At 38.5% G+C, this 13,729-nt stretch overlaps 2 protein-coding genes across 12 annotated transcripts; one reads left to right on the forward strand and one right to left on the reverse strand.

Moving 5' to 3' along the window:
- The first annotated feature begins 14 nt into the window (after positions 1 to 14).
- On the forward strand, positions 15 to 8,980 carry METTL23 (methyltransferase 23, arginine). Of its 2 annotated transcripts, none has more exons than XM_081320413.1 (7): positions 15 to 55; positions 1,453 to 1,540; positions 1,621 to 1,796; positions 3,764 to 3,868; positions 7,455 to 7,692; positions 8,543 to 8,627; positions 8,789 to 8,980. In XM_081320413.1, exons 3-7 carry the CDS (start codon positions 1,686 to 1,688, stop codon positions 8,949 to 8,951), a joined length of 702 nt encoding a protein of 233 aa, XP_081176539.1. In that variant the 5' UTR covers positions 15 to 55; positions 1,453 to 1,540; positions 1,621 to 1,685; the 3' UTR covers positions 8,952 to 8,980. The 2 variants fall into 2 exon arrangements, with proteins under 2 accessions (XP_081176539.1, XP_081176538.1); XM_081320412.1 differs by lacking the exon at positions 15 to 55 and adding an exon at positions 865 to 968.
- Positions 8,981 to 9,334: 354 nt separating this feature from the next.
- On the reverse strand, positions 9,335 to 12,754 carry SRSF2 (serine and arginine rich splicing factor 2). Of its 10 annotated transcripts, none has more exons than XR_014025480.1 (5): positions 11,825 to 12,754; positions 11,228 to 11,537; positions 10,861 to 10,964; positions 10,226 to 10,336; positions 9,335 to 9,772 (listed from the first exon to the last, which is right to left on the reverse strand). XR_014025480.1 is itself a non-coding variant. In XM_081320415.1 (3 exons), the coding sequence occupies exons 1-2, from the start codon at positions 12,184 to 12,186 to the stop codon at positions 11,234 to 11,236; spliced, it is 666 nt and encodes a 221-aa protein (XP_081176541.1). In that variant the 5' UTR covers positions 12,187 to 12,754; the 3' UTR covers positions 9,335 to 10,336; positions 11,228 to 11,233. The 10 variants fall into 10 exon arrangements, 2 of the variants coding, with proteins under 2 accessions (XP_081176541.1, XP_081176540.1); XR_014025481.1 differs by having other exon boundaries at positions 9,335 to 10,114; XR_014025484.1 differs by adding an exon at positions 10,070 to 10,114 and having other exon boundaries at positions 10,226 to 10,964.
- Positions 12,755 to 13,729: the final 975 nt, after the last annotated feature.

Genomic DNA, 13,729 nt, shown 5'->3' on the forward strand with positions numbered 1-13,729 from the left:
AAGGGCGGGGGCGGGCTCTCAGCAAAGCGCCGAATTAGGGCTGCTGGGCTGCGAGGTGGGTTGGCGGGTGCTTTGTAGTCCAGGAAGGCAGGTGAAGAGAGGGAATAAAGGCCGAAGCGAGGATCGGATTTTTGCAGGGTAGCTGCATTTGAGAGGCTTCAGCTGGTGCAGAATGCAGCTGCACGGGTTGTGATGGGAGCTCCCCGATACTCCCAAATTAGACCCCTCCTGCGTGAGCTGCATTGGTTACCAGTTGCCCTCCGGGTGAGATTTAAGGTGCTGGTACTTACCTTTAAAGCCCTACATGGCTTAGGTCCGGGATACTTGCAGGACCATCTGCTGCCGGGAACAAATTCCCATCGTCCAGTACGCTCACACAGAGAAGGCCTCCTCAGGGTACCGTCAGCTAGGCAATGTCGGCTGGCGACCCCCAGGGGGAGCGCCTTCTCTATGGGAGCACCAACCCTATGGAATCAGCTCCCCCCTGAGCTTCGGATAGCCCAAAACTTCCAATCCTTTCGCCGCGGCCTCAAAACACACCTGTTCCACCAAGCTGACCTAGACTGACAGGCATTTTAATTAATTTATATTTAGTATTTTTAATTCATTTTTAAGTTCTCTAATTTTTTATTGCACTGATGTTCTCAATTTCATTTTATCTTGATTTATGTACTTATTATATGTTTTATTGTTAGCCGCCCTGAGTCCTTCGGGAGATAGGGCGGGATATAAATCCCATCAATAAATAAATAAATAAATGTTGGTCAGCCTGGGTGGAAGGGGGTGCCCGTTGGGAGGGCTCTTTCAAGTAATGATATTTTCGTTCACTTTCAGAAGAAGCTATATTCTGTTCCACGGGTTTAATTCCAAGGTCGTGTGCATAAACAGCAGCTTGACTGACATATTGAACGTTTATTTCGGGTTAGCAGCGCACGCTGAAGGACGGTGGTTTCGAACTGCAGAGAGAAGTTCGTTCGTGCAACAGGGAGGCGCCGTTTCGAGTCTAGAAATCGGTGTAGAACAGGGGTCTTCAAAACTGGCCCTTTTATGACTTGTGCACTTCAACTTCCAGAATTCCTCAGCCAGGCACGCTGAAGTCCACAAGTCATAAAAGGGCCAAGTTTGAAAACCCCCTAGTGTAGATTTTTTTAAAAAAAAAACTGGTTTAGTGGAATACGGGACTCTTGATTTTTAAATATAATTATATGAAATTCAGATTACACTAGCTTGCAATTAAGTTCAAGTGGCCTCAATGGATTGCTCTGTAAAGAGTCTCTATGGAGATTCTCAGTCATCCAGGTCATAGTTATTCCAAAGGTGCTTTTTCACAAGGCAACTGGACTTTCTTTGTTTTTCTTTGAAGACGTTTCTCTTCTCATCCAAGAAGCTTCTTCAGCTCTCTGTAAAGAGTCCCAAAGTGTGAAATTAAGCTCTATTAACATTTCTCAATAGGGTCAATTTACCCTGCAGGAATAAACCATTTTTACGTGAGAGAGACGTAAAAACATCCTGCTGACTGCAGATAAAGTGGAAAAGGAAGGTAACTCTGTTGGCGCCATACTTGTTTTCATAATTCCACCCTTACTAGAAATAGACGTTAATTGGCTGTCTCGTCTGCAGACGTGCTGGAAGAGCCTGACTGCGGATGGCCAATCGGGTCCTATTGATCCTTTGCCAAACCCGGCATGTGCGAGATAGCGTCCAACTTGACTGTGAAGGAATACCGGTTTGGAAGGGATCAGGAAAAGGGAGACTGGGATGACCACCCCCGGGAGTTGGTGGTGATGATTCCTGAGGTACTATTTTTATGATTATGGTTTGTCACCCAGTCAGCCATATGTTCAGACTGTATTTGGCATTATCCACCTATCCAGATCTTCTTATTTGCTGAATAAGGTTTCAACCTCAGGACCTTGAAACATAATCTAACAACTTTGCATTTCACAGAAATTGCTCTTGAATAATTTTGAAGTATTTTTTCTAGGTACAGATGCTGTACTGAAAATTGGTTTAAAATAGTTTGATGGACACTGTTTCTTTTAAGTTTTCATCCTACAACTTTTCTAAAGTGGGTCCATGTTCTAGTTTGATGAGTTTAAATTAAAACTTAAATTGTTTATTTCTGCAAGTGAGATGGCAAATTTAAAATGTCAGTAAAGGACTCTTCTGTTTCAAATACAAATCTGACAATAGAAACAGTATGGTACCCTATATGCTTCTTCAACGTAAAGCTTTTAGACTGCAATGAGGCATATTTTCAAGTGATCATAGGATTGCAGATTTATTTATTAACATGCTACCAGAATATTTCAAAGTTACATTTGGTATAGTTAATTATATTGAATCACTTCCCAATTTTTATCACTTGTTAGTGGTCTGATAAATCCTGAAGAGACTTCAGGCCTTATCCTGATAGCCTTTATTTATGAATTACTGAAGTAAGGATCAACAAATCAATGAGTGAAGAATGTTTTCAATAATGGGTACAACAATTTCTTAGGTTTAAGAATTTAAAAATTCTTGTTAAAATTTAAAAAATCTTAATGCTCAAATTTATTTTTGTGTACACAAGCATGTCTTATTTCAGTGATATGCCTAGTTGGGTTAAAGCTTCATAATATTTTGACATTTGACTTTTTAATAGGGAAATGTGTGCCACTTTGTGTGCAGGAAACAATGTATATATATTGCTCTCTTAATGCTTTATAATTTGGCTTCCTGACTTTATAGATTAATCCCTGAATATAACAGACGTTTCTGTAATGTTTTTTTTCTTTTGAAATTAGCTGTACTTTGATGTAATGAGAGCAGAAGGCATTTAAATACATTTAAAATCATTATGTTGACCGCTGCAATATGTCAGTTCCATGATTTGTATTAAAACAGGCATTCTTGTAACTACGTATGTTACATTCTTCCAAAGCTAAATCGAATCTATCATAAAGTCATATTCTGAACTGGTATCTGTCTTTGTAAGCCTTGAATAAGATTAGGCAGATAGAAAAACATGGTTTATTTGCTTCTAAATAGAAGTGGTTAAGAAGTTTAGTGTAAATTTCTTTTGTCAATTGTTAGGCAATACACACACACACACACACACACAAATATAAAACAGTAACTTTGGTGTCCTTTCTGGGTGAACCTATAACCATACACTAAGATTTGAAGGAGGAAGTATATCTGTCTGCATTTTTTTAATAGGCTCACGTGCTGGATTTGATTTGATTTCATTGTACTTAGATACAGTGGTTTTTTTGTAAAAAAAAAAGTGCCAGAACTCACACATGTCACACAACCTGCCTTGCCTACCCTACAAGGTTCCATCCAAAGAAGGTGTCGGAACTCCGTTCTGGGTGTTCTATGACAAAAAAAGCCCTGCTTAGATATATAGCTGCATAAATAGTCTCAATCGATCTTGAAAAGATTGATTACAAAATATAAGTGTTCCAATGAGTAATAATTCTTTCAACAGATACCTAGTAGAAAATATACAGCATGTTCATTGTTCCAAATATACAAGTAGATACCAGCTTTCTTTGACCTGCGATTTGTATGCAGTTCTAGTGTCAGTGCTGCAAACATTGAAATGTTTTTGCACAGACAATATAAGACAGCCTTTTGACATCTAGTACATTAATAGTATTAATAGAATTATTTTAGAAACTACTTGAAGCCTAAGAAAACAGGAAAAAGCTATATATAATTTAAATATTTTAAAAATTCTTTTAATGCTATCTTATTTTTCAACACAATCTTTTTTTAGGTTCTTGATCCTCAGTATGGTATGTATGTTTGGCCTTGCGCAGTAGTTTTGGCCCAGTATATCTGGTTTCATAGAAGACTTGTCTGTGGCAAAAGAATACTAGAGGTAAATGTCACATTATTTTCATTCAGCTATCATGGAATTAGAGCCTTAAACATGAAGGGAAAAAAAGTTCAGTTGGATTAACTTGGGATGAATATTGTACATTCACCCATAGATCTTTTTTTTGGAGGGAACAGAGAAACAAGGATTATAAATTAGATAAATGAAATGTGAATGGTTAGATGAAAATTATATGGAAGGATTATTCATCAACAGTAACATTCTTGTATTTACACCAAAATATATGATGCAAAAATTTTACTACTGGTAATCCTTGTTTAGCAACCATAGTTGGGGACTGGCAAATTGGTCAATAAGCAAAGCAGTCACTAAGTGATCTTGTGACCAATAAGAGATCTTGTGACCAATAAGATGCTGCATCCTTCATAAATGCAAGCTAGTTGCTAACACCCGAATTGCTTGACTGTAGGGTGGTGTAGTTGTAAAGTCACTTGTTTCAGTTTCTTCTCTTGGACTGTGCTATAGGACACTGTATGCCAAAACAGCTACTCGGGAGTTTTTTCCCCCTCGTGCCATCACTCTGCTGAACACCTAATTTTCACAGTGCTAATGTTTATGTAGTGTGGTTGTAGTATTATTATTCATCCTTATTATCCTCTTTTCTCTCCCTTTTATTGGTATTGTTCTGTTGCTTTGCAATGTACACTGAGTGCTTCCGTATCGGAGATAAATTCCTTGTGTGTCTAATCACACTTGGCCAACTGAAGTATTCAGTTCAATTAAACTCAACTCAACCATAGTAACTCTGAATCAGTGTTAAACAAATGGCTATTTTTGTGTGTGCAGAAAGAGAAACAGAACACACAATATCTCATATACACATACGTACATATGTAAGTATATAAAAACGTTTATATGTAAGTTTCAAAATAAGATTGCATTTCATTGTGCCTATCTTGTCTTCTATGATTGGAATTAAGTTATTTCTAAGCAACTTTTTCAATCTACAATATTAAGTAATAACTTACTTTCCAATGCAATAAAGGCATGAAGAATCTATTTCTGTTGTCCAGCTATCACTTTCTATGATAGCAAGTATAAAGATCAAAAGAATATAGGAATCTGAAAATATTAAAACCTGCCTCAAATTTGTAATTTCTCAGATATTTTACAACAGAGCAAATGGTTTTTTTTTACAAATTGTATTGATTTTCTAATATTATATTCACATATTTGAAAAGCAACGTGGTGGCTGGGTAGTAGTAATTCAATTACATACAGATATCATTAGTACAGATTTCAAATTGCTACCATAAATATTTCCTCTCTTTTTCCCTTTATTTGTAAATTAAAATACAAGTTTTATCCTATCCATCACATAGAAAATAACTTTCTTAAATATATTCATAGTTTTTAGTTTACACTTATTCTAATTGTTTTAACATACAATCTTTTAGACAATCAATGACCTAATAGATTTTTCAATTTTAATTTCCACTAACATTTAGATTTAACGTTTGATATTTATCATTCATAAGATTTTTAGTATACTCCCAATTCATCTATCACCATTTCTCACAAAATTAATATTCAAAATACACATCCTGTTTACTTAACTTCTCACCCTATGTCAACAAGGATACAATATATCCTTCCTTTTTGCTAATTTTCAGTTTTGTTTTTAAGTAGTAATCAAAATTTATTTTTATTTCAATGTTTAATGCTTCCTCTCTTCCTCTTTATATCTACTATCTCTTGCTTAAACTGATAATTTTTGTTTTTAACATTCCATATAGACCTATTTTTTACTTTCAACAATAAGTTTTTAGCTTATCTACATTATTCACCTTTACATGACCTTTATGCACAAATCAGTATTGAAATTAGCTATTAGTATTTATACTGCTAAATTTTAATGGCCATTTTTTTCTTTATCTCAGTTCATAACAATGTCTTGTGTTCAACATACACACCTTATCTATTTAAGTACATTCTGTTTCAGATTTCAATAAGATGGTCGAAACTCCATTCTTCTTGAATCTTATTCTACCTTTTTTCCTTTGCCAAATCATCTTCCATGTCCTTGTTTTTGGGTCATCGAACCAATCTCCTTGTAATATCATGTATATTAATTGATATTGGCAAAACCTTCCGATCGCCATTTTTTTGAGAGGACTTGTAGGTCTAATGGGTCGTCTCTTTATTCTTCATCGACGTAGTTGTTCTGAATTGTCTTCTTATCCAACTGTTCTTTTTCTAGATCCTCTAGTTCCTTCTGAGTTGTATAAGAAACCTTTTCCTTTTTCCAAGTTGTCAGTCTTTTCTGGATTTTCAAATATCAATATTTGTTTAATTGTCTTGGTACTTGAATGTTTCATTTTTTCTATTGTATTTTGTATAGATGATTCTTTAATTGTGGTCAAAGTTTGGGCTTTCAATATCTGGGCTGTCTTCTTGTTCCTTCACATAGCCTCTTAGTATTTCATTGATTGTGGTAAGAATTTGGATTGTTTTCAACATAGCAAGAGTTTGTTGATCATCATCTATAAATATTGTTTGTTCCTGGTCTTCTTCCATGTTAGTATTTTAAACTGAAGACTTTACAGAGACTTTACAGTTTTTTTTCTAGATAGGGAACACAAAGCCTTTCACAGCTGTTGTTTCAAAGCTCTCAATGTTATGTATCTTATTTATTTCCCTGGACAGTCAGCCAGGCCCCTCTTAAAGTTTCCCTTTGAGTCCCAAAGTTGTCTTAATCTTTTCAGTTTTTCTTAATTTTTTTCATAAGAATCCAGATTTACAACACAAGTAGACAATGAAAAATAGGATATAAAAAAACTTTCAATCCACATGCTTTGAGAAATAAAGTTCCAATTGGGATCCAGTTACTTTTTCAACGTTTAATATGCACCTGGTATTTGGGTATTTAGTCACCCCTCTTTCTGGAGGGAGGGCAGAAGTCCCCCTTCCCTCACCGCAGGGGAGAAAATGCTTAGCAGCTTAAGGAGGTACAGAAAGTAATTAGGGTGTAAAAGAGGTAGATATCACCCAGTCTCTTCTGCGCTGCTTTAAGAGTTGCCTGGTGGAAAATATGACTTTGGCTGTTCACAGCCTAGGGAAAAGCCATAATGGCAGGTCTAATGGGAGAGTTGCGGCTCTCCTGCGATCCAGCAAGCAGCCCTCCTTGCTGGTCGTCTCTTCAGAGCGACTTTTGGCCCTTTTCAGGGCCCCCCAGTGATGCAAAACTGGACAGGGGAGAACAAGTCTCCCAGCCGTCCATAGCAGCTGCGTGACAAACTGGAAGTCTAGAACAGACCAAATGTTAAGTGGCTGTTATCACCATGAAATTTGGACTGTCCATCTCAACCATATACCATTCATGCTGATCCTGAATGGCTTGGATAGATTAATCTGCGTATCAGATATAAAGTTGTATTTTCTAGCCCAAGTTTTTCTTTTGAATAATTAAAAGCAATTTGACCTCTTATTTAGAATGCAAACATTTTCAAAAACTTAGTAATGTCATTTGACAATTCTAACAAACGTAGGTGGGTGGGGAATCAATTTGAATACATTCTATGAATGTGCTTTGTATTAGTTGTCACAAATTAGGTTTTATTTTGTTCAGATTGGAGCAGGCGTAAGCCTACCTGGAATAGTGGCAGCAAAATGTGGAGCACAAGTAACATTATCAGATAATGCAGAGTTCTCTGAGTGTTTGGACAACTGCAAAAGAAGCTGCCAGATGAATAACCTCTCTGGGCTGTGTGTCATAGGACTTACCTGGGGTCATGTATCACCCAGTCTATTGACCTTAACCCCAGTTGACCTTATTTTGGGATCCGATGTATTTTTTGAACCAGAAGGCAAGTGGTCTCTCTTAATATTCATTGTCGGAACTATTCTAGGTGTGTGAATAATGGCAATGAAAAAAACTATTTTTTGTAAACTCTAGACTTTGTAGTTCCTACTTATACCAACTACTAAGCTAACGGGGAAACAAATTGCTCGATTTTAAAAGGGTATGCAATTCTAAGAGGATGTTGCTTTTAGAAATCTTTGTGCTGTCATTTATAACTTCAATTACTATTCAAGGATTTACAGCATAAATTATATGTCCTGTTACTACTGGTAAAATTTGAAAATGGGATAACTTGCAGTTTAAATTTTATGAAGCCAACTTTGCTTGCTTAGTTATAGTGTGCACATAGTACTCTTTCCTCTACTTATTCCACATTTGGCTTCAATACCACAGCAAGCAAAAGATGGATCTGAATTATTTCAAATACTTGTAATTCAGCACTTTTACCATGACACCAAGCTAGTTTTTAAAGCCATAGAAATATGGTGGAAAATAGAATTTTATCATCTCTATGCTGGAGTGAAGATGGTCCCTTATTTTGATGAGCAAGTTACCAGGTAGATTTTTTAAAAAGTGCTTCTTTATGATGGTACTTTCAGGTCCCTGTTATTTTACAGATAAACTGTAAATGCTTTGTGATTTAAGAAAACTTGCCCCAAATTTGTAAACCTGCATTTGAAAATCCCTTTTGCGTGTTCAGTGTAATAAACAGTGTTGTAGGGTTGGATAGGGAAGACTAACTGGAAATTTGACATTAAAAATACAGTTAAAGGTCAAAAATCACAGGACTGAAGAAATGTAAAAGCAATATATAATTTATTTCTAATCATACCAAAATGTTCACTTTTTTTAAGACTTTGAAGATGTTATAAGTACAGTGCACTATTTAATGGAAAGGAACCCTCATGCCCAATTTTGGACTACTTACCAAGTCAGAAGGTATAGTTACTCACTGATTTCACATATTTATGTTCTTTGGCACTAGAATTAGCTCATTCCAACTCTCTAAGTTGCTCGCTATTAAGAATTTTCAGTTTCTAAATGCTATTGAAAATCCAACCTTGTCCCAAAGCTTTTAAAATTATTTGCTTTTTCCCCAGTGCCAACTGGTCTATTGAAGGATTACTATATAAATGGGAGATGGAAAGCACATGTGTGCCATTGCAGTCATTTGAAGCCAACAAGGAACAACTTGCAGGATCTTCTCTTCCAGGGATGCACACTATTCAAATGATGGTTATCAGTAAAAAAAATAAAAAATAAAAATAAAGGACTGAAACCTTAGAAACATTCCTAATGGATTTTTAATGAAAATGTATCAATTGCTTATTTGATAGCTCCATGTCGCCTGACCACCACTGGATACAAATCAGCTTCTCAGCATTTTTTAAAAAGTAATTTTATTCATTGTTCATGCCAACACTAACTCTGCTGCATGTTTCCTTTGAATTAAGGATATATACGCATTTCACAGGAATACCAAAAATGTGATTTGAGGCTACAATGTTTTAAAAACAATCTTTTGTTATATAGGAGTAAGTCCCATTAAATAGGACTTATAGGAATGAATTTGCTGGATGAGTGTTATTTAAATTGCAAATTAATATGATCTGTCCTAGTCTAACAGACAAAACTGACTCAAACCATCAGTTTAAAAAAAAAAACCTGAACACCAAAAAAGTGTTGCTTTTATTAAACTACAGACACAGAGGTTATAATACAGAATGTTTTAAGAGATACTCCAAATCAGTACTTAAAAGGAATGAATCAAATGCTTTAACATTACATTTTCATATGCAAGTTCACATATGTAGATGGTCTAATTTACCATTCTGGAAAAATAAGGTGTGTATATCACCAGCTAGATGTGCTCACTGTATGCTCCATTATTTTAATGCAAGGCCCGGGTGACTGGAAGTGCAGTTGTCAGGCAATTACAATTAACTGGACAGCCATTTGTTTCTGCACGACAAGGCATCTTTACAGGAGCAATCAGGAGAAAACAGGAAACAGCCAAGCACTCTGCACTGCAACACGCCACCTTAACAGCTAACCAGCATTACTCAACTGCTACACAACTGCGCCTAGTGCACAAAAATACATAAGAGAAGAGATTAGAATTTTGTCTGATAAAAACAAAATCTTTCAAATTAATTTGTCAGCTGCAAAGTTTAATGTTTGACTTGAAGTATTTGCATATGTGCTTGAATTTTAAAAAATCGGAATTGGGGGAACAAAGGCAAGAATTGAACATCTGGACAGCATAAAGCTTTTCAGCATACTACAGCTGCATATTTAATATTAAACTTGAGGCTGCAAGTTAATTATCAGTTTAATTTGCAAACAAGTCAGCACTATATGAACAAAAATGAAGTTTTTACCTCAAATATCCAAGCCAATAATGAAATCTGTAGTCGTTCACATCACTAAATTACAAGAAATTTGAATAATAGCAACAAAATGGCACATAAAAGTAAAAGTCTGCCATTTGAGGCTCAAAACAAAGTAAAAAGTTAGACAAAGTGTTACAAAATAACCTTTTCAACAGCCTGTTGCTTGTGCAGGAGTCTCCAGAGGACTGGAAATTCAGATGATCATTTCTCCTCCAAAGGCATCCTTTATGTAGATTTCTCATCCGTTTGCAGCACCTAAATTTGAAAATGATAAATGCTTAGGGTATTCCTTGTATGCAATCTATAGTTTATGGATACTTTTAAGTACCTACTTGTATTGGTGTTTTAACATGTTTCCAAGCAAGTAAAATATCTCCCTCCCACTACTGCATTGATACCAATGTAGCCAGTGTTTTGGAAAACTGGTCCAATCTATGTGCACTAACCACATCACGTTCTTTAACAACCACCCCTAATCCAAATCCAACCTGAATCTTATTAATTATGCATTTATCCTTATTCAAAATCTTGTTATTGGTCATTATCCTTAACAGTTCTAGGCCCCCTTCATCTGAAAAAACAGGACCAAACAATTTGAGGGAGGTTAAAGACACACTATCCATTTTCCCACCCAGCATATTATAAGCCCACAATTGCACCAAGGACACGGGTTTCCACCAACTTTTGCATTTCATTTCTAAAAGTGTTTGCTGCTCTTGAGAACTGTATCCATCGAACAGATTAACAGGATAGTGTATCTTTAACATTTAAAGACAAACCTGCTCCAATACACGCCCACAGAAACTGGTCCCTGGAGGATCAGCCAAATCAGTTAAAATCTGCAATACTGGCCAATATTCTTTAAGCAAACAGGAGACCGCAGCTTTAAAGGGGAAAATGCAGATGTTGGATAAGAACAGTAAGAAAATAGTCAATTCAGAAATAGGATGCGTCTCAAACAATAGATATTAAAAAGCAAGCTATTAATTGCAACAAAACATGAAGATGTTTATTAGCTGTAAATTAAAACACCCTTTTTAGAAATGAACGTGCCCCATTTTCTTACTCCAGAATGCTTCAGATCCCAGTGCCTACTAATTTCCTACAGCAAAGCATGCAAGTTCAGGAGAATACCTGATACTTTACCTTTTTTTAAGATGACACAGCACCTTCCTCTTCAGGAGATTTAGGAGGGCTCTTAGACCGAGATCTTGATTTCGATTCCCTCTTAGAGACAGGTGGAGGGCTTCTGGATTTGGACCTGGATCTTGATCGGGAACGAGATCTGGACACAGACGAAGACTTGGACTTCGACCTCCTGGCCGATCTGGACTTCGAAGTAGAACGAGAGCGGGATCGCGTGCGGGACCTCGATTTGGAGCGGCTGTATCGCGATCTACTACGAGATCTGGATCGGCTCCTGCTTCGGGATCGGCTGCGACGCCGCCTTCTGGGGCTGGGTGGAAGAGAGAAAGAGACGGGCGGTTGGAAAATGTCCAGGAAGTCGAGCTCTCTCTCTTTCGGGAATTCGCTCAGAGCCAACGGCTGAAGAGGCCACCCGCCGCCCATTCAGTATCACGTGATTCTCACTTTCCCGCCGACCTTCCCTCCCCAACCAGTAGGCTTAACCTATTAGCCCGGGCCCTTTTTCTGCCTCCCTTATACCACATCCCGGTTTAAAAACTTTCCTAGGAGGAGGAACCGACCTTCTTTTGCTCGACAGGCCCTGTCTCCTAATCTCACCTTCTACTGCGACGTCCATAACCGCCGCTTCCGTACCGGCGCGGAGGGGGCCCTCGTCGGCTATGGTGCGAATCCGGAGGTCGGCCATAGCGGGCCATCTGGACCCGCAATTCGCGCCCATCAAGCACGGCTCCGTCCATGGCGTCCATAGCGTCCTCGGCGTCGCGCTTGTCGTGGAAACGCACGAACGCGAACCCGCGACTCTCCTTGGTGTAGCGATCGCGGGGAATGTAGACGTCCCCCACGCGGCCGTACTTCTCGAAGACGCGGCGAAGTGTGTCTGGAGAAGTACGGTATGTCAGGTTGTCCACCTTCAGGGAGGTCATGCCTTCTACGTCTGGCGGCGGCCGCCCGTAACTCATGGTGTCGGGCTGAAAAAGACGGAAAAAAGCGGAGCGGACGAACTGGCCCTACGGATATAGAAACGGCTGCTGCGTTGGGCTCGCGTTACTACAGCCTGGCCGTCGACTTAACAGCGAGGCGTACAGACGAGAGCTCGCTCGCAAGCGACCATCTCCGACTGCTGCCACGAGCAAGTGAACGAGGTGCCGCCCTTCCTCAAGTATTTAAGCGCCACAAAATGGCCGTCAATGCCCCGGAAACAGTTATCGATTCTACCTCCCACCCCATGTACCGTAAGCCATTCAAATTTAAGTTCTATTTTTGTTGCTCCAAAGGAAAAAGACGATCTTAAAAGGCACTGACAAAGGCAACTAACATCTAACCAAAAAAAAAAAAACCAAAGGGAGAGATAGGCTCCTTATCGGCTGCGAAAGCTCATCTGCCTTTTAATGTGGAAACCCGGAAGCGATTGTTTACGCTTCTCACGCGGAAAGCTACAGAGCGTTACTTTGCATTCCAAAATTACAATTCTGTAAAAGGTATAACCGCATTTGCTCGTTATAATTTAGTCAGCGTGTCAATTTTTACAAACCGTTAAGCGTTTGGCGTCGTATGTGCTTGCTAAAAGACAAGAAACTCAGTTTTTAAAATGGCGGCCAAGACTGAGAGGAAGCTGACTAATAATACGCGGGAGTGCGCACGTAACGTGCCACAGGAGCGCGCGAAACGTAGGGAGCGAAGATTGAAGCGCGAGGCGCAGGGGGGAGGGGTGGCTGAGAGGGACGGTTAAGGGTGCTTTCTTTGCTGTGCTTTCGTGCTGAAGGGGAGCCCGGGCGGGGGGGGGGAGGGGGACGCTGTCTACTTGGGGTGGCTAATAGATTCTCTTGCAGTTTGGGGCTGCACCATGCTAAGGTTTTCAAAGCCCATTATCAGGCCTAACTATCAGCCACACACTATGGGTCAGAGAATAATTAATAATAATAATAATAATAATAATAATAATAATAATAATAATAATAATAATAATAATAATAATAATAATAATAATAATAATAATGTTGGAAGGGACCTTGGAGGTCATCTAGTCCAACCCCCTGCTTAGGCAGGAAACCTTATACCATTTCAGGCAAATGGCTGTCCATTTAAAGTGGGGGTGGGGGAGGACATTGTGCTGTGCAGTATTTTGCACCTTTACTCCCAAGGATTAGTACTGTGCAATGGGGTTTTTTAGGTATAAAAAGGTAGTAAGCTTGTCTCTTGTTTTCTAGGTGTCATATAAAACAGTTTACCCTTCTAGGTGGGTTCCCCCCCCCCAACCTATAGTTTTGGGATTTCCTAGCGATTGTCCGTATCTAATACCTGGCTTAGATTGGTTCCCCTCCTCCCCTGCAGCCAAAGACTTGGTGGTGTCGGTTACTGTGTGCTGACTTTCTCTGACAAGAAATTTGTGAGCTTTTTATTCAACAGGCTTGATGTATGAAATATTTCTTGCCACCTTGATTTGTTTGCAGACAGTTTCTCTTCTTAATCCTTTGCTGTGGGGCATAGCAACATAAATTGCTT

The sequence above is a fragment of the Vipera berus genome (genome assembly GCF_964194415.1).
Source record: "Vipera berus genome assembly, chromosome: 2".
Taxonomy (NCBI): Eukaryota; Metazoa; Chordata; class Lepidosauria; order Squamata; family Viperidae; genus Vipera; species Vipera berus.

Coding starts and splice junctions, on each gene's coding strand:
- METTL23 (XM_081320413.1), top strand. CDS start 1,686: ATGTGCGAGATAGCGTCCAACTTGACTGTGAAGGAATACCGGTTTGGA. Junction 7,693..8,542: donor TGTATTTTTTGAACCAGAAG/GCAAGTGGTCTC, acceptor ACTTTTTTTAAG/ACTTTGAAGATGTTATAAGT. Junction 8,628..8,788: donor ACTACTTACCAAGTCAGAAG/GTATAGTTACTC, acceptor CTTTTTCCCCAG/TGCCAACTGGTCTATTGAAG.
- SRSF2 (XM_081320415.1), bottom strand. CDS start 12,186: ATGAGTTACGGGCGGCCGCCGCCAGACGTAGAAGGCATGACCTCCCTG. Junction 11,538..11,824: donor TATGGACGTCGCAGTAGAAG/GTGAGATTAGGA, acceptor TCTTCCACCCAG/CCCCAGAAGGCGGCGTCGCA.